Raw genomic sequence first — 23050 nt, forward strand, 5'->3', positions numbered from 1 at the left:
CCTGTAATCCCAGCACTTTGGGAGGCCGAGACGGGCGGATCACGAGGTCAGGAGATCGAGACCATCCTGGCTAACACGGTGAAACCCCGTCTCTACTAAAAATTACAAAAAACTAGCCGGGCGAGGTGGTGGGCGCCTGTAGTCCCAGCTACTCGGGAGGCTGAGGCGGGAGAATGGCGTAAACCCGGGAGGCGGAGCTTGCAGTGAGCTGAGATCCGGCCACTGCACTCCAGCCTGGGCGACAGAGCGAGACTCCGTCTCAAAAAAAAAAAAAAAAAACCCAAACTATCTATATCTAGATGTGAAAAATGCATGGAAATATTAACAATAGTAATCTTTGGGTGATGGGGTTATGGATGAATCCCATGCTTTCTAACATTTTTTAAAGGGAAAGTGATAACTTGAATAACACAAATGGACTGTCGTTAGAGGCAAGAGACCAGGCTAGTAAGGCCTGCAAGAGGGTGGCATGGCAGCTGAATGGAGGGTGCTGGGGTTACTGTGGGCCTGAGTGTAGCTTCTGCTCAGACAGGAATTGTCTGTGGGGCTCTGGGCAGGTGGTGCAAGCTCTCTGAACCTTGGTGTCCTTATCCGAAGAAGGGGGTCTGAGGATACCTACTTCACAGTTGTGTTGTGAGGATTAAGTGGGATAATTTCTGTAAAGTACTTGGCACATGATAAGCATGCAATAAATCTTAATAATATATAAACATTCTATCAATATTGAATGCTAGCATTATCTACCTCTCTAAACACACACACACACACACACACACACACATATTAATCCACATATCTGAAAGAGTGGACTTGTTTTCTTTTTCTTTTTAAAAACATTTTTAGAAACTGGTGTTTATTTTCTGTCAACCTTATTTCCATGTTGCTTCAGAGCCTGTGCATGAACAGTGTAAGGCCATTCAGTGGTTGGTCCTACCCATTCAGTGGCCTGAGCAGGGGGAGTGGCAGACCAGTCTTCCGTGGCAGGCTCAGCACTCCAGTCTTGGGTAGGGAACTACCAAATAGGCACAGAGGGCACCTGCATGCCGTCAGACCAGTCTGCAACCTCAGGCTGAGTAGCAGTGAACTCTGGAGCCGGAGCAGTGTCCATTCACCCTGAAATTCCTCCTTGTCACAGCCTTTTCAGTAGCAGCCTGCTCTTCTTTTTCAATCTCTTCAGGATCTCTGAAGACGTAGAGATCAGGCATGACCTCCCACCGCTGTTTGCAGGCAATTGAGCCGCTGCATGGGCAGAATTTCCTGGGCCAGCATCCACATCAAGCCCACTGAGTGAGCTTCTTGTTGCATGGGATGGCAATGTCCACATGGCACAGAGGAGAATCTGTGTGACACAGAGCAATGGTAGATAGGTTGTAACATAAGATGCCTCTGTGAGAGGCTGTCACCAGCCCTGCAATCAGTAACCACAAGAACTCGTGGATCCGGGAAGGTTGCCTGGATCTGGTTAGTGAAGGTTCCAGGAGTGAAGTGGCCAGCAATAGGAGTGGCTCCAGTAGCAGCAGCACACTTCCACACGGCCCTCTGGCCAGTGCTACCGGAGGATATGACACTGGCATCAGCAGGGTTTTCTATGGCCACAATGGTGCGAGCCACCAGCACAGGCTTCTCCCAGGTCCTCTTTAGATTCATGACGTAGATGCCGCCACTTTTCCTCTTACAGATGTGCTGTTCCATTTGGAAGTCAAGGTTGGTGCCATGTAAGTGGGTTCCTGCTGCAAGGAACTTAAGGACATCCTCCTCTTTCATTTGCAGGACATCAAGGGCTCTGGACCTTGTGAAAGTTTCCCTTGGAGTTATGACAGGAATCCAGAACAACACTCTGTGGACCCCCTCTGTGGGCAGCAGGGAAAGCGAGGAGACTTGTTTTCTAAAACTCCCAAAGACGGACTCCAGAGACAGCGTCACAGGGAAACCAATGTCAGCTCCAAATTAAGAAGAATCTTCTAGTTATCCAAAGGTAAAAATGGGAGGCCCATAGCTGGAGGTATTCCAGTAGCTTGTGAGTAAACAGATAGCAGAGGTATGGGAGGTGATATTTGAGAGTCAGATGATTGGGTTGACCTAGCCAGTAGCATCCCCTTCAGTCCCCACATTGAAGCCATTGGCAAAGGGGATGAGAAGCTGGCTCAGGGTCAGGCTACCTGGGGCCTCGCAGCAGCTCTGCCCCTTTCCTAGCAGGTGGGATGCTGGGAGTCCTCTCTCCTCTCAGTCCTAGTATTCACAGGGCCAAAATAATTTCTGCTGTGCAGTTGTAAGAATTGGAAATAATGCAATCTAGCTCCTCCTTCTATTAGTGGTTTTGTTCTGAAAGTAGTGGAGCTAGGACTTGAGCAAATATTCCTCCATTCACTCATCTGTGCCTGCATTCATTCACTAGACAAATATCTATGGAGCTGTGTGCCCAGCTTCTGTAACAGGCAGGGCCCCTGGAAGGCTCCCAAGCTCCACAGACCTGCTGTCGAGGGTCTGCAAAATCCTAATCCCACTGTCAGGCTTTATTGTCGTGTTCTGCACTGGCACCAAAGGGCAGCGCTCAGTGATGATGAAGCTGGGCTCCTTGCCAGAAAGACAGCAGGAAGTTTTGCTGCAATGTACAGGCTTCCTTGAACACAGGGAAGGGAATAAGAAAAACCCCATGGCCAATGTCATGATGTGGGAGTTATTCCGGCCATGCTAAGATAATGTACCAGATAAAGGGCATCTCAAACTCACCAGCTCTCCCTGCCTCTACCCTCCTCCCTCCCATTCCCAAGCTGTGAAGGTGGCAGGAGGAAGAGAGCTTGGAACCACAGGGTCCCTGCTTGGGAGGGACTATTCCTTCTGGACTTTCTGCCTCCGAAAGTCTACTTCCATCTCAGCTCTAGCTCAGCTTCAGGTCTGTCACAGATGTCCCCAACCTTGGACCATCTTCCCCATCTAGCAAACACAGTCACACTTTGACCAGGGGCTTACCCCTGCATTATGACTGTGTGCAGGTGTGAGCTTGGCCTCCGCCACACCCAGGGTCCTCTTCAAAGTGGGGTGCGTGGAAAGAAAGTAGCAGCGCTGAGGACCTTATAACTTTGGTTTCACAGCCTTTTGCCTGTTTTATAATGTGTGGGATAGACCGGAAAATTGGTATCCACGGCCAGGTGTGGTGGCTCACGCCTGTAATTCTAGTACTTTGGGAGGCCGAGGCAAGTGGATCACTTGAGGTCAAGAGTTCAAGACCAGCCTGGCCAACATGGTGAAACCCCATCTCTACTAAAAATACAAAAATTAGCCAGGCGTGGTGGCAGGCATCTGTAATCCCAGCTACTTGGAAGGCTGAGGCAGGAGAATCGCTTGAACCCAGGAGGGGGAGGTTGCAGTGAGCCAAGATCATGCCATTGCACTCCAGCCTGGGCTTCAGAGAGAGACTCTGTCTCAAGAAAAAAAAAAGAAAAAAGTGGTATCCACATGCAATTTATAAATAAATACATATATAATTAATAATTCAAGTATTAGTTAGGAATAAAAAGGAACAATCATTGCTTCTGAGCCGCTCCTGGTTCATCCCACCAGGTTCATCACACTAGGGGCAGCTCAGGAGCTATGGTCATTTCTTCCTTTTTATTCCTAGTTAATAAATAGTACTTTGTTAATTATAACACCAATATTATATTTTATAATTATATTTTATATCTTATAATAAAATATATTATTATGTGTAATTATGACGATATGGCTGGGTGCAGTGGCTCATACCTGTAATCCCAGCACTTTGGGAAGCTGAGCTGGGCAGGTCACTTTGAGGTCAGGAGTTCAAGACCAGCTTGGCCAACATGGTGAAACCCTATCTCTATTAAAAATATAAACATTAGCTGGGTGTGGTGGTAGGTCCCTGTAATTCCAGCTACTCAGGAGACTGAGACAGGAAAATTGCTTGAACCCAGGAGGCGGAGGTTGCAGTGAGCCGAGATCATGCCACTGCACTCCAGCCTGGGCGACAGAGTGAGACTCTCCAAAAAAAAAAAATTATGACTATGTAATAACATAATTATTATTATATGATACCATAACAATAAATAATGCTAAATACATATTAATAATTGATACGTATTAAAGGCCAGTGTTTAGCAGTTTTTAAAGTTGGGAATGTGTGATCAGATAATTCAGAGCCAACCGTCAAAGACCAGGAGCAATGGCTAGGTTATTTACTGCTTTTCTCAGGGTTCTCTGAGCACAGCTTGCTCCTGGTTGGGGTTCTTAAGTGTTTGCGAAATGAATGAATAAAAAAATCGGACTCCCGGTCTTTTGGGAGGCTGGAAGTGACTTGAAGGTTCATATGTGTTGTGTCAACTGAAAAAAAAATCACACATTTATAAATTTAGAAAGGAGACTATTTCTTATAAAGGATTGTAGCCTGGAAGGTGGCCATTCTGCCAGACTGGAAAACATCGCCTCTGGAAGAGGCCGTTAAGCAGGCACTTTGAGGGAGGGAAAGATGAGACAGAAATTCATGGATGGGTTGATCAAGTAGACATATTCAACAGGTTACAGGAGGAGCTATGAATATTCATGAAAGGGGTTCTGATGTATGTATGAATAAACGTGTATGTTATGTGTGCCTTATGTTCTCTTTGGGAAGGAGACAGTGTTTAAATGCATTCTAGTTATACCCTGTAGGTCAAAAGGTAAAGCAGGGCCTTGAAGGCACTCAGTGTGCAGCCTCTGTAAACTGGCCAGAACCTGTTTACAGCTGGTGGTCTCTTATCAGGAGGAAGTACTGAAATCAGCCTCTGTCCAGTCAAAGCTGAAGCTGTGGCTTGTGGAACGGGGGCAGTTAGTCAGTATATGGCATGAGTTGAAGTTGTTTAGTGTTGCCGATCTTGAGGTCAGTGCTTGTTCAGATGATAGAGAAACCTTAGATTCTTTAGAACATGACTACAGTAGTTTCTTTAAGGATGGGGATGTGTCACTTAACCCTTGCTTGGCTCGGCCTTAGATCCTGTTTATAATTTGGTACCTTATTGCCACAAAGAGTCCATTCTATCAGTCTTATGATCTCTATGTTCACATTAACATTGGTCAGTTATTGTGTTCAAGCCACAAAAGGGAAGGGGTTTATAACAGGGTGAGTCTGACCTCCTGTCCCGTGATGGCCTGGAACTCAGTTTTTACAGTTTCTCTGAGGTTCTCTTGGCCAAGGAGGGTCTATTCAGTTGGTTGGGGGCCTTAGGATTTTATTTTTAGTTCTTAGTTGAGATGGAATAGTCCACCTTACCTCAATTCAAAAAACAAATATCAGTGGTCACTGTCTGTGTGCTACGTTCCACATTCTGAGGGTTAGGGGTTCAGAAGCCATGTGTCCCTTCCCTCTATGAGCTCATGGTGTAGGAGGGGCAGGAAGACAATCTATACACATGACTCTAACAGTTAAAAGTCACAGACAATGAAATGCACTCGAATTCTCTTTTATTTATTTTTTAAATTAATTTATTTTATTAAAAATTTTTTTTGAAACAGAGTCTCACTCTGTAGCCCAAGCTAGAGTGCAGTGATGCCATCTCGGCTCACTGCAACTTCTGCCTCCAGGGATCAAGCAATTCTCAGCCTCCTGAGTAGCTGGGATTACAGATGCCCACCACCATGCTTGGCTAATTTTTTGTATTTTAGTAGAGACGGGGTTTCGCCGTGTTGCCCAAGGTGGTCTCGAACTCCTAAGCTCAGGCAATCCACCTGTCTTGGCCTCTCAAAGGGCTGAGATGACAGGTGTGAGCCACTGCACTTGGCCTAATTCTCTTTTTATATGAAGACTCTGTCTGATCTTTAATATTTATTTCTCAACCTTGTATAGTGAAGATAAGGAACTAGCAAAGTATTTCTGAACCTTCAGTCATTTGAGTGTCCCATTTATAATTTTTGCCCTATTTGCATAAGACTATATACATTCAAATGATATTTCCCTTTAAGTTGACTTTTTACCTAAATAAGATTAGGTAAAAAAGAAAGTATATTATCACCATGTTTGAAAAATCAGTATCGCTTGCTCTAAAGAGAAAGTAAAAGTAAAAATAAACAATAACAAGAGCTAATATCGATTTAACACTGCATACCATGTCATGTTCTAAGCACTTAATGTGGATTAGCTCACTTCATGCTCATAACAACCTGCTGAGGTAGGTGCTGTTATTATTCCCACTTTACAGAGGGGAAGGCTGAGGCACAAAGAAGCAAAGTAACTCTCTGGAATCACAGAAGTGATAAACTGAGGAGCTGGAATTGCAGAGTCCAAGCTGGTGATGAGCACAGTGGACTCCTCTTCTGTGGCCACCACCCTACTCTACAACAGAGTCTACAAATTATGGCCATGGCCAGATCCAGCTTGCCGCCTGTTTTTGAGCTGTTCCCAAGCTAAGAAAGATGTTTCTATTTTTAAATGGTTGGGAAAAAAAATCAAAGGAAGAATAATATTTCATGATATGTGAAGAATATTTCAACTTTCAGTACCCATAAGTAAAGGTGTATTGCAACACAACCGCACTCATACTATATGACATTTTGTCTATAAACTTTAGGACTTTTTGTCTATAAACTTTAGGACTTTTTGTCAATGGCTGCCTTTGCCTTTGATTGTGACAGAGACCATGAGGCATGCAGAGTCTGAAATCATCTCTCTCTGGTCCTTTGTGGGAAGTATTTGCTGACTCCTGATCTATAAGGAAAATTCTAGCTGGGCAGCGTGGCCACTGACCTACGGCCTGTTGTTTCAAAATGAAATGTTAAAGAACTAGTAACATCAAACAGAGACTCCTTCATCGATGTAATGGGAAAGATGAGTTGAAAAGGGAATGTCTTTCTTGATAGGTGGATTTAAAGATTTTGTTACTCATTGCTGGGCTCTTGTACTCTTAGAAACATCTCATGGTGGGCTGGGTGTGGTGGCTCATGCCTATAATCCCAGAACTTTAGGAGGCTGAGGCTGGAGGATCACTTGAGCCCAGGAGCTCAAGACCAGCCTGGGCAATAGAGCAAGAACTTGTCTCTACTAAAAATTGAAAAGTTACCTGAGCATGGTGGTGTGTGCCTATAATCAGCTACGCGGGAGGCTGAGGCAGGATGATCACTTGAGGGCAGGTCAAGGCTGCAGTGAGCTATGACTGCACCACCACCACTTCACTCCAGCCTCGGTAACAGAGTGAAAGCTTGTTTTTGTTTTTGTTTTTTTGTTTTTTTTTGAGACACAGTCTTGCTCTGTTGTCAGACTGGAGTGCAGTGGCGCCATCTCGGCTCACTGCAGCAACCTCTGACTCCCTGGTTCTAGCAATTCTCCTGCCTCAGCCTCCCAACTAGCTGGGATTATAGGCACGTGCCACCACACCCAGCTAATTTTTGTATTTTAGATAGAGACAGGGTTTCACCTGTTGGCTAGGTTGGTCTCAATCTCCTGACCTTGTGATCCGACCACCTTGGCCTCTCAAAGTGCTGGGATTACAGGCGTAAGCCACTGCGCCTGACCCTGTTTTATAAAAAACAAAACAAAACAAAACAAAATCTTATGGTTCTTGTTTTACGGAACCTTAGTTGCCCTAGGTAATGTCTAAAAACTGTTCCAGCTCAAACTGTCTATATTCCTGAGAGCTGGGTCACTATTTCTCCCAGCACAGTAAGATCCTGTAAATGAAGTACTTCAAGGGCCTGGCTAAAACCCTCTCCATCCTGCCTCATGCTAAAGGGTTTATTTTCTTTCCTGGCTTCATTTAAACTGTGAGTTTCAGACTTTACTCTTCAATGTGGCCAGGAAATAACGCCGTGGGTGCAACAAGTTGAATCTGCCCAGCTGTGGCATGTATTGAAATTCATCTTCATTACTGAAAATCTAATTTTGTTTCTCAAAATCTTCGCTGGAAATATTGAACTGGAGCAGAGAATTAAATTAGCTCAAGTTCAAATGTGGTTTGCTGTCATTCGAGCAAAATGGGTCTCTCTCCTGAATTTCTACAACTTCCTGTCCATTATTTTGGTAGACTTTCCTGAGGAAAGTGGTAATTTGCTGAAATCAAAACATAATAAAAATGGCCCCCATTTTCTGGGATCTTAAGCAGGTGGAACTGACTATTCAAATCCTAGAGTAAAGATGAGGCACAGACTTCCGTTCTCTGAGCTCTCTGAGCTGGCCACTGTGCTGGACAGGGACACTGTCAGGAGTTATACTGGTTTCTTACAACAGTTTTTCCCCCCTTATTGTTTTTCTTTCCTCCTCCTCCTTTCTTTTTCTTCTTTCTTCTGCTTCTGCTTCAAGAAAGCGTCTGTCTCTGTCACCCAGGCTAGCTGGAGTACAGTGGCATGATCACAGCTCACTGCAGCTGTGATCCTCCTGCTTCAGCCTCCCAAGTAGCTGGGACTACAGGTACACGTCACCATGCCCAGCTAATTATTAACTTTTTGTGGAGACAGGGTCTCACTACATTGCCCAGGTTTGTCCTGGACTCCTGGGCTCAAGCAATCCTCCTACCTTGGCCTCCCGAAGCTCTGGGATTTTGAATCGGAGTCACTGCACCTGGCCTCCTCCTTGTCTTTTAAACAAGCACAAATTGAACTTAACATCTGTGCTGTCTGTTTCTCCTCACATGTCCCCCAAGGCCCTGAAAAGTTGGCCTGCCCATCTCTCTAGCCACAGAAAAGTTTAGCAACTTGCTTAAGGTCACTCAGTAGGACATGTGAGAAGCTGGAATTTGAATACAGGTCTAGCTGACTCCTGAGCCTGGGCTCTCTGGACGTTGGAGCCCCTGGATCACTAATGTGAGCATGGACAGGGCAGGGCTTGCATGCCCACAGGTGTTAGTAAGTGACCTTATCCTTGCAGAGGTGACCAGGGGACAGGATGAGGCGCTGATGGCATCTGCTGCAGGGGCCATGTTTCCCCTCCTTCTAACCTTCCAGGAGCTCCCTGTCACCTTCTGGGCAAAGTCTCAACTTCTGAGCGTGGCCAACAATGTCTGTCCTTCAGAAAGGCTTCCTCTCTACTGTCTCTGCAGGGGTTTGTACTTTTTTTTGTTTTGTTTTTTGAGATGGAGTCTCACTCTGTTACCCAGGCTGGAGTGCAGTGGCGTGATCTCAGTTCACTGCAACCTCTGCCTCCTGGGTTCAAGCAATTCTCCTGCCTCAGCCTCCTGAGCAGCTGGGATTACAGCCCCATGCCACCACACCCAGCTAATTTTCATATTGTTAGTAGAGACGGGGGTTTCACCATGTTGGCCAGGCTGGTCTCAAATTCCTGACTTCAGGTGATCCGCCTGCCTCGGTTTCCCAGAGTGCTGGGATTACAGGCATAAGCCATGTTTTCTTAAAGGACCTGAAAGAAATTTTCACCTTAGCAGGCCACCTACAGTCTCTGTTGCAACTTACACAACAATTCAGCTCTGCCCTTGAAGCAAGAAAGCAGCCCGAGGCAATATGTAAATGGAATGAATATGGGAGTGCTCCAAAAAATGTATTTACAAAAAAACAAGCATTGGTCGGATTTGGCTCAGAGCCTAGAGTTTGCTGATTCTTTTGTGGTAGATGGGAATTGGACAGGTCAGTAGGAATGGGAGTATTATGAGGACGTTGCTAACAATTATTATAAATAATTATCAACAAACAAAATATCTTAAACATGCCCTGGGGAATAAGGAGAGCCCACCTGATCTCTAATTACACAACACACGCAGACGAAATCCAAAGTCCTTTCCTGAGTATTGTGTTTTCTCTCTGAAAACCTCAAAGCAGCATTTGTACTAGATGAAATTTAATTTGAACCACGAAGAGATCTACCTTATACAACTAACTGCCTGGTTTAGCCCACGGTTAATTGAAGTCATTGGAGAATCATTTGAAAGTGGATTTTGTTCTCCTCCAATCTGGGGGCCAGACCCTGTTCTTGTCATTGTAATCAAGTCCTGTGGTTCTCTTGCTTCGGAGAGCATCTGTCAGTAGCTGAGTGGATATTTAATTCCATTTGTCATTTGGGGTAATTTTCCTGAGAGCTGAGATCAGCCATTCTATCACCAAGGGTGATTGTCTTTAATTAAAGGTGTCAGTAAAAATAGTTTAGCCTGCCATCCAGAAAACCTCTTTGCTTTTCTTTATTGAAAGAATCCCAAATATGAATAGAAATTTTTGGTTTTTTCCTTGCCTTTAGTACCTGCTTCAAAATAATACTCTGCTTTCTAGAACAGATTTTGGAATGGGATAGATCCAGGTTTAAATTCAAATTTAGTTATTTGCCTATTATTTGGGTGACTTGAGGGCAATCCATTGTAGCCTCTCAAAGTTGTAGGTTCTTTACCTACAAAATAGGAATGTTGGTGCCTAACTCCTTCTCACTTACTCCATCTCCCCAGCTCCATAATAAAGATAATCACAAACATTTATAGAATACACCTATGGGGCAGGCACCTTGGAGAAAATGTTCCAGTTATCATTTTGTTCAATTACCACACAACACTGAGGATGAGATTATCTCCATTTTAAAGATGGGGAAACTGAGGCACAGAAAGGCAAAGGACTCCGTTAAAGTCACACAGTGAGTGAATGTCAAAGCCAGGACCTGCAGAGGCTATGATGGGGGAGAGCACTTGGGGGAGATGGGAAGGAACCGTCCCAGGGACAGGTCTCACCCTCACTAGCGCTCACTCCATTACTTGCAGAATACATTGGGAGAAACACACCACTTCTCTTGACCCATCTTTCTTCCACACGATGAGCTTTTGGCTCCTCAGCCAATCGATATTTCTCTGTTTTGTTCACTCCCATGTGGCTGACATGGTGAGACTGGCTCTGGGGGTGCCTCATGCTTGGGAGGTGCCTCCTAAACCTTGGAAGTCCCTACAGGGTCGGGGGAGGGCTCAGACAGAAGGAAACTAGGGCATGGGCTGCTCTAGACATTATGGGAAAAGCAAAGGTGTTCTTGAGTGTCCCATGGTATATCAGTTAAGATATGTTTAGCTGCAAGTTACAATGTAATGAACTAACAGTGACCTAAGCAATCAGTAAAGGAGTTTGGAGGTGGGTTACTCCAGGGTTGGCTTGGTGGCTTCACTGTGTCACCAAGGACCAAGGCTCTGTCTGCCCCTCAGGCCCACCCTGCTGAATCTGTTGACTTTTCATCCTTAGGTTTGTGCCTGGGTCACAAAACGGCTGCCACAGCTCTGAGCATCCCATCCTTACACAACCTCATTCAAGGCAGAATATAGGAGAAGGTCTCATCCCTATTGCTACTTTTATCAGGAAGTGAAAACCTTCCAAGGAACAAAAACCTCACCACATCTCCTCTTAACGTCTCATTGTGCAGAACTAGGCCATAAATCCTAAACCAACCAAACTAAGCTACGGGGAGTAAAATTACCATGCTGCGGACCATCTACTGTCATTCTTTTGGGTTGGGTAGGGGAGGAGCTCACCTTCCCTGTACATGATGGGCCCTGCACAAAATCGAGGCCCTGTAATCTTAAGCAAGAAGAGGAGGGACTACATGTTGGGTGGGTAGGAACCACGTCTGCCACCAAGGGGGCCATGGTGATAAGTGGATTAGAAGCAGATCAGTCAATTTCCTCCTCTTGCATGGACCTAAAATAAGATGCCCTGAATCCCTGGATTAGAGAGACCCCACCCAGGGAAAGAGACTGAAGTCCCAACTCATAGCTGAGTCCTCTAGGCTGCATATACTTCAGCTGACTGTGCCTCCGTTTCTCACCTGTAAAACTGGGATGATATAGTACCTGCCTCATAGAGTTGCTGCAAGGATTAAGCAAGCTAACTCACTTACAATGCGTAGAGCTGTGCTTAGCAGAAGATGCAAATAGTATGAATATTGTCCACTATGTTTATTGGGGCCAGGTTGCTACCCAAGATAACTGACCATCTCAGTTCATCTGGGACTGAGAAGGCTCCCAGGACATGAGACTTTCAGTGTTAAGGCCAGAACCACCTGAGGCCAACCAGGATGAGTTGGTTACTCCATGGGAAACACACAGGAGCGAAGTGGGGGTAGGGATTGAGGCAAACTGGGGAGCCTGTGCCCCGGTCATTTGGTTCCATCTGGTTGGTGCCATATTGTTGGCCCAGTATGTTCAGATCTGATTTTTCCAGGAGAAGCCTGACAGCTGGATTTTTATGTTAAATCTCTGAATTTTTACATATTTTTAATGTTATAAAACAAAACAACACAACACTGCGTGGTCCAAACAAAACACCTTTGCTGGCCAGTGTGGGCCCTCGGGCTGCCATTTTACAACTTTTTCCTCGTTCTTCTCAGCCCCTCCCACTTACATAACGGACGGGATGTTTCTTGGTTTGGATACATACATATTTCCTGTCTTCGCAGAGCGGCTCCCTCACTCAATCTTATTTGTTTCTACAGGAAGTAAGGAACGGAAATTAAAGGAGAAAATGGTTCCACAGGTTTGGTGGCTACAAAAAGATTTCCTCGATAAACACTGCTCCCAATCACTCAATTGTGAAAGCTGCATGATGTGAAATTAAACTTGGGCAGAGGTGCGGTGGGTGATTATGTCTTGGTGGCTTGGGGAAATGAAAGCCATTCATCTCAGGCAAATGTGACAGGCAGGAACATTGGCCTTCCGTCACCTCTAGGCTGCCTTCCCATGGCGGTGGTTTGTGCAGCAAATTTGTAATGAACCAATCAGTGGCCTTCATGTCAGGCAACCTAGGAAGGTTTTGGAAGTGGGACTATTTGCCTCACTGTTGATGAGTATTAGGTATCCCTCTAGGAAGGTTCAAGAGCCCATACAAGCCAGGCGTGGTGTAATCATGCCTGTAATCCCAGCACTTTGGGAGGTTGAGGTGGGCAGATCACTTGAGGTTAGGAGTTCAAGACCAGCCTGGACAATATAGCAAGACCCCATCTCTACTAAAAATACAAAAATTAGCTGGGTATGGTGGTGGACGCCTGTAGTCCCAGCTACGTGGGAGGCTGAGGCAGGAGAATCTCTTGAACCGGGGAGGTGGAGGTTGCAATAGAGCCAAGATTGCACCACTGCACTCACTGCCTGGCAGCAGAGTGAGACTGTCTCAGAACACACACACACACAGGAAAAAGAAAACAGAGCCCATAGAAAACGTCTTGTGAATGCTTAAACGCACTTGGCTCCTTTTACAAACTTCTTTCCACTTCTCTTGAGTACCATGTGAAAGTTCTCACTGCCCCCACCTGCTTCTCACTTTCTCCTTCAGACTCTCACATGCGTCTCTTTCAGTCTCATGAGGTGCTAGAAAAAATGTTGGAGTCCTTAAAGGAGTGTTTATACTGGAAACGAGCATCACTAGGAAATGGCTGGTCCTGACCCCAAGGAACTTATCTCTCGTGGAGGTTGGGCAGGCTGATACCTGTCTGCTCCCGACTGACCCTCATTCCTTCCTGGTTGGGTGGTAGGAACTAAATGGCCAGGCGCCTTGGTGTGGGTTTCTGCCTTCCTAGGTTCCCTGGGGTCACATCTTTTGTTCTCATCATCATCCGTCTGTTTCCAGTGAAGGAGAACTGCTTCAGGGCACTGTTCCTCAAATTTCACTTCTTTGCACACAACCTTCATGGTTTTTGCTCCAGTTATGTACAATTAAAGCGACCATTAACTTAATATTTTTGTTGACATGAACTCTCAAAAGTTTACTTAAACTTATGTCACTAAGGTAAATGGAAAGCCAATATCATGCTCTATAAATAGACTTTACAAGTAAACAGAAATATAGTGAAAATCATGTTATTGTCTACTAGCTAATACTTTTGCCTAAGAAGGCTCTTAACCTGAGACCTGCCTGTCTTTTGTTAAGAAGGATGATGGACGTGTGCTGGAGAAGGGTTAAGGACCTCCTAGCACCATCCTGAGTCTTTCTCCTTGATTTAGTTGAATGGACTGAACGAGGATAGAAAAAGAGTTACTTACTCTGGGATTCAATGCTGGTTCAAGTGGTGGCCCCTCTACCATACAAAGTCACCTGGGGTCCCATGCTTTGGGAAACACCATTCCTGCAGATACTGTATCTTCAGATCACGCTTGTTCTGGCCTGGAGATCCTCTATAAGGGGTCCCCAAATTGGGTCCTCCTTGAATTAGGAATTTCAGGTCTTGGGCAATTATTAGTGCTGGAGCCATTGTTGCTTAGGGTATATTTTCCCAGTAGATGTTGGCCTTAGATTTAAATTAAAACTCCAGGATGGGGTCCAGAAATGAGCTCATATCAGTCTTCTCCCGGGGGGGATCTTATGATTGTTAAAGTCTGTGGGACCTCTCATCCTCACCTTAGCTTCTTGTCAGCTCCATGGGGACTTTGAAGGAAGAGGATGGTCTTCCCAACCCCCACAGCATCCTCCACAGACACAGCAAGGAACTCTGCAGGGTATGCATTCACTGAACACATATTAAGTGTGTGCCAAGTGACAGACACTGTGACAGCTATGTCCTAGAAAGAGGAGGAGAGTATGGATGCAAAGCTCAACCCTGACTTTGAGGCGATTGTTTTTTAAGGCTGTTTTTAACACTTGAAGGTACACGTCTACCTCCAAAACCTTTTCATAAACAAATGAGAAGTTTTGCTTTCAGCAATGGCAGATAACTTGTTTTAGACAAATCTTCCTTCTGAGAACAACTAGAAAACCTGGGCGTAAAAAAGAAGATCTGATTTAAGGCTTTGGAAAACTACCAAAGGCAACCAGGATTCAAGGGGCCAAGACCCCAGAAGGAAAATAAACCCTTAACGCTGAGTCTGATATTTCAAACCACTTTTCCCCCTAAGGCATTCATTGATTTGAAAGCAGATTTATGGAGCTGGGGCAACAAATACGGGCATTCAGAGCCAGCCACAGAAGGAGGGCCCTGGTAAACACCCTAGGATTGATTTAGGACCCCGGAGAGCTGCCGCTTAGAAGTAAGGGAGAACTAGGAACAGACCATCCTTCAGAAGGACTGAAGCTCGGCTCTGAGCCATTAAAATCCGTGATTGAATCAGGTTCATCTTTTCCTAACCCAGTTGCCTGTTAGAAGCAAAATACATCCTCTTTGGAAAGAGACTGGAAGTTTTTTCCGTCCCTCCTCATATCTTATTGCTCTGTATTTTATTCCAGCCACTGTTGCCACAACTAACTTTGTGCAGGTGTAACTCAGCATCACCTGCCTCAGCCTTTGCTATCTCTAACTCCCCATGTCAGGGCTACTCTGATGCCTCTGGCCATGGGAATCTACCTTTCGATCATGTACATGCATCCTAGAAGTGAAACAATTAACCACCCATAAGCAACCCTTGACCAATGGGGAATGCGAGTTGGGGAATAAATGCTTCTTCATTCTTTAGGCAGGACATTTTGAGATGCAATTAGATTTTTGTTGTTGTTGTTTAGGAGGTCTTAGTTTGGATCAATCCCCAGTTACCCCCAGTAATGACCAATTCAAGTGTGTACCCATGAATTGGCTTTCTCTCTTTCCCTGTCATATTCTTCTCAGAATCCCACTCCTGTGTGCTTGGATTACTAACAAAATTAACTACCTGCACACAAATCAAGGTCTCAGGTTCTCCTTTCTGGGGGAATCCAGGCTAAGACAAATACAATGTGGGGGGTTAAAATATTCTACACTTTAAATCTACAAGGTCTGGCATACAATTACAAAAATCCTGGGAAGACAAAAAGGCAAGATTAGAACAAAAACCAAGAAAAAATACAGTCAGAGAAATAGGACTATAGGGAATTCAGATATTGGCATTGTCTGACAGGGACTTTAAAATAATAATTATTAAAACGTTCAAAGCACTAGGTGACAAGATGAGGAATTTTGGTAGAGAATAACAAACTGTAGAAGAGAATCAAATAAAATTTCTACAACTGGGAAAGGCTTGAAAATGAGAGCTCAGTGGATGTGTTTTTGATAGTAGATTAGATGCAGCTGAAAAATTAGTAACCTGAAAAATAAATCAGAAGAACATATGTAAATGAAGCAAAGAGAGACAAAAGGTGGAAAATGAAAGAACATGAGACACACAGTATAAGGTGCAACAGTCTAAAACATGGAATTGGAATCACAGAGGAGAGGACAGAGCGAATATGGAAGAAATACAATTAAAGACATTCGCTGAGGATTATTCAAAAATGATAAAAGACATTCATCCATATAGTAAAGGATCTTTAAGAACCCTATGCAGCAAATACAAAGAAAATTATCCCTAGTCACATCATAGTCAAACTGCTTAAAGGTAAAGACAAAGAGAAAAACTTATAAAGCATCCAGAAATTAGCTATGTTACTTTCAAAGAGACAAAGATAATAGCTAAAAATAATGGAAGCCAAAAGGCAATAAAATGATAGCTTCAAAGTGCAGGAAAAAAAACTGTCAACTTAGATTCTCTATCCAGAATACTACTTTTAAAAATGAAGGAGAAATGGAGACATTCTTTGACAAAAGCCAAGATAATTTTTCACCAGAATACTAACACTAAAGAAAATAATAAATAGTATTTTCCAGGTAGAAAAGTGATCCTCAATGGCAATTTAGGAATTCAGGATGAAATAAAGAACAATGCAGAGGGTAAATAAATGGATAGATCTAAATGAACACTGATTGCATAAATTAATATGTTTATCTTTTTATATGATAGGTTTATAATGATATGTTTATTATAATATGTTTATAATTATTACATTAAGATAATATACAGTTGACTCTTAAACAACACTGGGGTTAGTGGTGGTGACCTGCTGCACAGTTAAAAATCCATGTATAACTTTTTATTGATTAATTTTTAACAAAAATTTTTTTAAATTTGAGAGATAGATTTTTGCCATGTTGCCCAGGCTAGTTTCAAACTCGTGGGCTCAAGCAATCCACCCGCCTCAGCCTCCAAAAGTGCTGGGATTACAGGTATGAGCTGCTGCACCTGGCCAAAAAATCCATGTATAACTTTTGACTCCTCAAAAGCTTAACTACTAATAGCCTATTGCTGATCAGAAGCTTTACTGAAAACATAAACAGTTGGTGAACACATATTTTACAAGTTACATGGATTATATGCCATATTCTTATAATAAAGTAACCTAGGGAAAAGAAAATGTTATTAAGAAAATCATAAGGAAGAGAAAATATATTTACTATTTGTTAAGTGGTGTGTGGATCATCATAAAGGTCTTCATCCTTGCTGTCTTCACACTGAGTAGGCTGAGGAGCAAGAGGAAGAGGAGGGATTGGTCTTGCTGTCTCAGCGGTGGCAGAAGTGAAAGAAAATCTATGTATAAGTAGACCTATGCAGTTCAAACCCACGTTGTTCAAGGGTCAACTGTACATAGAATTGAAACACATGACAATAAAAACATTTAAAATTAGGAGGTAGTAAATGGAGTTAAAGTGTTCCAAGGACCTTTTGTTTTCTGGCAAATGGTAAAGCACACACACATGCACATATATATGAATGTGTATGTGTGTGTGTATATATATATATATAAATATGTGTGTGTGTAGATGCAACTTAGGGATTCAGAATGAAATAAATGTGTGTATATATGTGTGTATGTGTGTGTATGTGTGTGTGTGTGTGTGTGTGTATGTATATACTATTTTTTGAGATAGGGTCTTGCTCTGTTGCCCAGGCTGGAGTGCAGTGGCACAAATATGGCTCACTGCAGCCTCGACTTCTTGGGCTCAAGAAGTGATTCTTCCAACTCAGCTTCCTAAGTAGCTGGGACCACAGATGCATGCCAACACATCCAGCAAATTTTAAAATTTTTTTGTAGAGATGGAATCTCACATGTTGCCCAGACTAGGTTTATTTTTTCTGATACATCACGGATGTATGTTGCAATCTCTAGGTAAATCCATAAGACAGTAAAAGAATGTATAAATAATAAGATAATTGAGAGTGTTATGTAATAATACATATTGAATGTTTTCAAAAAGAAAATAATGAAGATGGGAAAAGGAGGACTATAGTAGATGATACAAAAGAAAGGTAACAAGATGATAATATATTTAAAATCAAATGAATTACATATCTTAATTAAGAGATGAAGATTATTAGACTGGATAGAAAAACAAATCCAACAATATGCTGCTTACAAGGACTATCATAAACAGGAGGATAGATTGAAAATAAATGGATAGAAAAGGATAGATTAAAAGAAAGCTAAAATAGCTTCATGAATATCAGACAAAGTATACTTTCAGGCAAAAATATTACTAGAGATAAAGAGTGATATTTCTTTTTTTATTTCTTTTGAGACAGAGTTTTGTTCTTATTGCCCAGGCTGGAATGCAATGGTGTGATCTCGGCTCACAGAGACCTCCACCTCCCAGGTTCAAGTGATTGTCCTGCCTCAGCCTCCCAAATAGCTGGATTACAGGTATGTGCCACCACACCCAGCTAATTTTTTGTATTTTTAGTAGAGACAGGGTTTCTCCATGTTGGCTAGGCTGGTCTCGAACTCCTGACCTCAGATGATCTGCCCACCTCAGCCTCCCAAACGGCTGGGATTACAGGCATGAGCCACTGTGCCCAGCAAAAGCGATATTTCATAATGATAAAAAGTATAATTCATAAGGAAGATTTGGCAATTTAAAATTCATTTGTATCAAATAATGTAATCTGAAAGTCAACAAAACTGAAAAGAAAATAGATAAGCCCACAATCACATTAAGGGATTTTAATATGATCCGATGAAATAAAAAGGTAAGGATTTACAATACTTGATCAACATGATTAATAAGTTGGCCTAATTGCTATACATACAACATTGCACCCAACAACTACAGAATACACGTTATTTTGAAGAGCTGATGGAACATTTAACAAAGCAGACCATATGTTGGGCCATAAGGCAAGTCTCAACAAATTTCAAAGAACTGAAATCACACAGAATATGTTCTCTGGCTATAGTATATTTAAGCTAGAAATTAATCCAAAGATAACTAGAAGATTTCCCATATGTTTGGAAAATAAACCATACACTTTTAAATAACTGATGAGTCAAAGAAGAAATTACAATGGAAATTAGAAAATATTTTCAACCAAATGATAATGAAAAGATTACATATAAAAACTTGTTGGAATTTTTACTCTGGTCCAGATGAAGTGCAGGGACTGGATTTACCCGTCTGCTTTAAACTACTAAAAAATAGAAAAACAAATGAAACAACATACATGATCACATATAATGGTGATTATATGATTAATTAAATTTCTATGACAGAAACAAGTGCACAAAAATGAGAACTCAGTGGATGGGTTTGATAGCTGCTTAGATGCAGCTGAAGAGAAAATTATTGCCCTGGATACAGGGGCATAAGGTTATTTTTGGGAAGTGATAGAGCTCTTCTCTATCTTCATCATGGTGGTAGTTACACAACTATATACATCTGTCAAAACTTGGAGCTGAACACTAAAAAGTGTGATTATCATTTTATATAGATTATACCTTCATAAAAAATGGGAAAAAGACTGGGCACGGTGACTCATGCCTGTAATCCCAGCACTCTGGGAGGCTGAGATGGGCAGATCACCTGAGGTCGGGAGTTCAAGACCAGCCTGATCAATATGGAGAATCCCTGATCCCCTAAACACTAAAAAAGAAAAAAAAAAACAACAAAATTAGCCGGGCATGGTGGTGCATGCCTGTAATCCCAGCTACTTCCGAGGCTGAGGCAGGAGAATTGCTTGAACCGGGGAGGCAGAGGTTGCGGCAAGCCGAGGTCACGCCATTGCATTCCAGCCTGGGCAACAAGAGCGAAACTCCATCTCAATAAAAAAAAAAATGGAGAAAAGTCTTATTGGAGATATCTAAAGCTGTACTTAGAAGGAAATGTATAGCTTTAAATACATATATTAATAAAATAAGTAGAAATCAGATCTAAGCATCTGTTTTCATAAATTTGAGAAAGTGCAGCAACTTACACACAAAGAAAACAAAAAGAAGGAAATAATAATGACAGGAGTAGCAAATAATGAAATTAAAAACAAATATACTAAGGAAAGGCCACAAAGCCCAAAGCTTGTTGAAAAGACTAATGACGTTTTTATTAATTTTTGATCCTTAGCAACTGATGAGGAAAAACAGAGAAGGCCTAAAATGATCCGGATCAGGAATTTAAAAAGGGTATCACTATAGGTCAAATGAACATGAAAAAATATAACAAGAGGATATTATGAACATTTTTAGGACAGTAAGTTTAGATAACATGAACAAATTCCTTTAAAAAAACATCATAAATCTGATACAAGAAAAAAGCAAAGATAGAGAGTCCTTTATTAAGGAAATTGAATCTGCTCTTTCCCTGCCGCCGCCAAGTGGCGCGGAGGCCAAGGCTTGGGTGCGTTCAAGATTCAGCTTCACCCGTAACCCACCGCCATGGCCGAGGAAGGCATTGATGCTGGAGGCGTAATGGATGTTAATACTGCTTTACAAGAGGTGCTGAAGACTGCCCTCATCCACGATGGCCTAGCACGTGGAATTCGCGAAGCTGCCAAAGCCTTAGACAAGCGCCAAGCTCATCTTTGTGTGCTTGCATCCAACTGTGATGAGCCTATGTATGTCAAGTTGGTGGAGGCCCTTTGTGCTGAACAGCGAGTCAACCTAATTAAAGTTGATGACAACAAGAAACTAGGAGAATGGGTAGGCCTCTGTAAAATTGACAGAGACGGGAAACCTGGTAAAGTGGTTGGTTGCAGTTGTGTAGTAGTTAAGGACTATGGCAAAGAGTCTCAGGCCAAGGATGTTATCGAAGAGTACTTCAAATGCAAGAAGTGAAGAAATAAATCTTTGGCTCACACACACAAAAAATTGAATCTAATTTAAACCATTTAACAAAGGAAACTTCAAGCAGGTCTAGATGGCTTCTCTGGCAAAAAATTTTTAAAGATCTATGGAAGAAATAATACAAATAGACAAATCCTTCCAAAGGATAATAAAGACTCCTTTCTAACTCATTTTAGGAAGCTATTATAACCCTGATAACAAAATCTGACGGGAACACTATAAGAAAGGAAAATTTTAGACCAATCTCTCTTTTAAGTATAGGTGCAAATATTCTAAACATATTAACACATTTTAAAATCTGGTATATATTAAGAGTAATATGTTAATTTGTGCAAGAAATTAAGTAAAAAAAGTAATATGTTGTGACCAGTTGGAAATATTTTAGAAATGCAAAGATAGTTTAACATTTAAAATTCATCAATGCAATTTCCCATATGAATATAATAAAAGCATACAATTATTTATCTCAATATAAAAAGAAAAAACTTTTGTTAAATTCCAACATTCCTTAGTATAAAAATTCTTAGCAAACTAAGAGTAGAAGGGGGACTTTCTTAGCAAATCAGGAATAGAGGGGAACTTTCTTAGTCTGATAGGGTGTATCTATAAAAACCTTGGTAAAATGTTGAAAGAATGGATGGATGCCTGCTATCGTGACTGGTACACAACATTGTACTGAAGGTCCTAGTCAGTGCAATAAAACAGACAAAACATGTATAAAGGTTAGAAAGGAAGAAATAAAATGATCAACAGATGACATATTTGCATAATCAGAACATCTGGAAGAATCTACCAATAAATTATTGGAATAATAAATTAATTTTATCAAAGTCCCTAGATACAAGTTTAACATACAAAAATTGACCTCATTTCTATATAACAAAGGGGAACAATTGTAGAATGAGGTTTTAAAAGCAATACTATTTACAATAGTATCAAAAATCAAATACCTAGGCATGAATCCACTGAAAGATATGTCAGAGTCTCTGCAGAAACCTCTAAAATGTTAGGGAGAGAAATGTTAATAGACATAACTAAATGGAGAGAGATACTATATTCATGAATTGGAAGGTTCGATATTGTAAAGCTCTCAGTTCTCACCAAATCTACAGGTACAGTGCAATCCTCACAATCTCAACAGCTTTCTTTTTTGTGTGTGGAAATTGTAAGTTGATTCTTAAATTTATACAAAAATGTATATACAAAAAAGTCCAGGGACAATCAAGAGAACCACAGAAAGAACAAAGTTGGAGGAAAGACTTACTAACAAATGACAATAACGAACAGAGTGTAATATTTGTGCGAGGATACACAAGGAGACCAGCCAAAAAGAATAGAAGTTTCTAGAAACAGACCCACAAATCTAAAGTAACATGATTTATGACAAAGGTGGCCTTTCTGAGTAGAGGGGGAAAGAGTGGTCTTTTCAACAGATATAGCTGGGTCAATCAGCTATCCATAAGGAAAAGTAATGAAACTTGACCCTACATGAGAATAATCAGTTCCAGGTAGATTTTTTTTTCTTTTCTTTTCTTTCTTTCTTTTTTTTTTTTTTTTTACAGAGTCTTACTCTGTCACCAGGCTATAGTGCAGTGGTGTGATCTCAGCTCACTGCAACCTCTGCCTCCCGGGTTCTAGCGATTCTCCTGCCTCAGCCTCCTGAGTAGCTGGGACTACAGGCACCTGCCACCATGCCCAGTTAATTTTTGTATTTTTAGTAGAGATGGGGTTTTACCATGTAGGCCAGGTGGTCTTGATCTGGACCTTGTGATCTGCCCGCTTTGGCCTCCCGAAGTGCTGGGATTACAGGCACGAGCCACCGCGCCCAGCCCCAGGTGGATTTTAAATCTAAATATGAAAGGTAAAACAATAAAGCCACTGGAAGATAGGAGAATATCTTTATGACTTTGGGGCAAGAAAAGATTTCTTAAGTAAGGCATAAATAGCATTTACCATAAATGAAAGAACTGTACATTGGATTACATTAAAATTAAGAACTTTTGTTCATCAAAGGCACATTAAGAAAATGACAATCAGAATGAGTGAGGTGTTTGCAATACAAATTACTGAAAAGAGGGTCATATTCACAGTATGTCATGAATTTTTACAAAGAAGTAAGAAACGGAATAGGAAAAAAATCTAAACAAACTTCACCAAAGAAGATATTCAGTGAACTAATGCTCAGCCTCAATGCTTGTCAGGGAAATGCAAATGAAATTTGCAATGAGATGCTACTACAGATCTACCAGAATGGCTGATATTAAAAGGATCAACATTACTAACG

At 42.0% G+C, this 23050-nt stretch overlaps 1 protein-coding gene and 1 pseudogene across 1 annotated transcript; one reads left to right on the forward strand and one right to left on the reverse strand.

Moving 5' to 3' along the window:
* Positions 1-853: 853 nt before the first annotated feature.
* LOC117068321 lies at positions 854-14396 on the reverse strand (annotated as a pseudogene).
* Positions 14397-20281: 5885 nt separating this feature from the next.
* Positions 20282-20779, forward strand: LOC117068297 (40S ribosomal protein S12-like). Its single transcript, XM_033185373.1, has one exon. The coding sequence runs from the start codon at positions 20359-20361 to the stop codon at positions 20755-20757; it is 399 nt and encodes a 132-aa protein (XP_033041264.1). The 5' UTR covers positions 20282-20358; the 3' UTR covers positions 20758-20779.
* Positions 20780-23050: the final 2271 nt, after the last annotated feature.

This window comes from Trachypithecus francoisi, unplaced genomic scaffold (assembly GCF_009764315.1).
Source record: "Trachypithecus francoisi isolate TF-2019V2 unplaced genomic scaffold, Tfra_2.0 Lachesis_group21, whole genome shotgun sequence".
Lineage (NCBI taxonomy): Eukaryota > Metazoa > Chordata > Mammalia > Primates > Cercopithecidae > Trachypithecus > Trachypithecus francoisi.

Bases quoted from the DNA above. Each gene is read 5' to 3' on its own strand.
- LOC117068297 (XM_033185373.1), top strand. From the start codon at position 20,359: ATGGCCGAGGAAGGCATTGATGCTGGAGGCGTAATGGATGTTAATACT.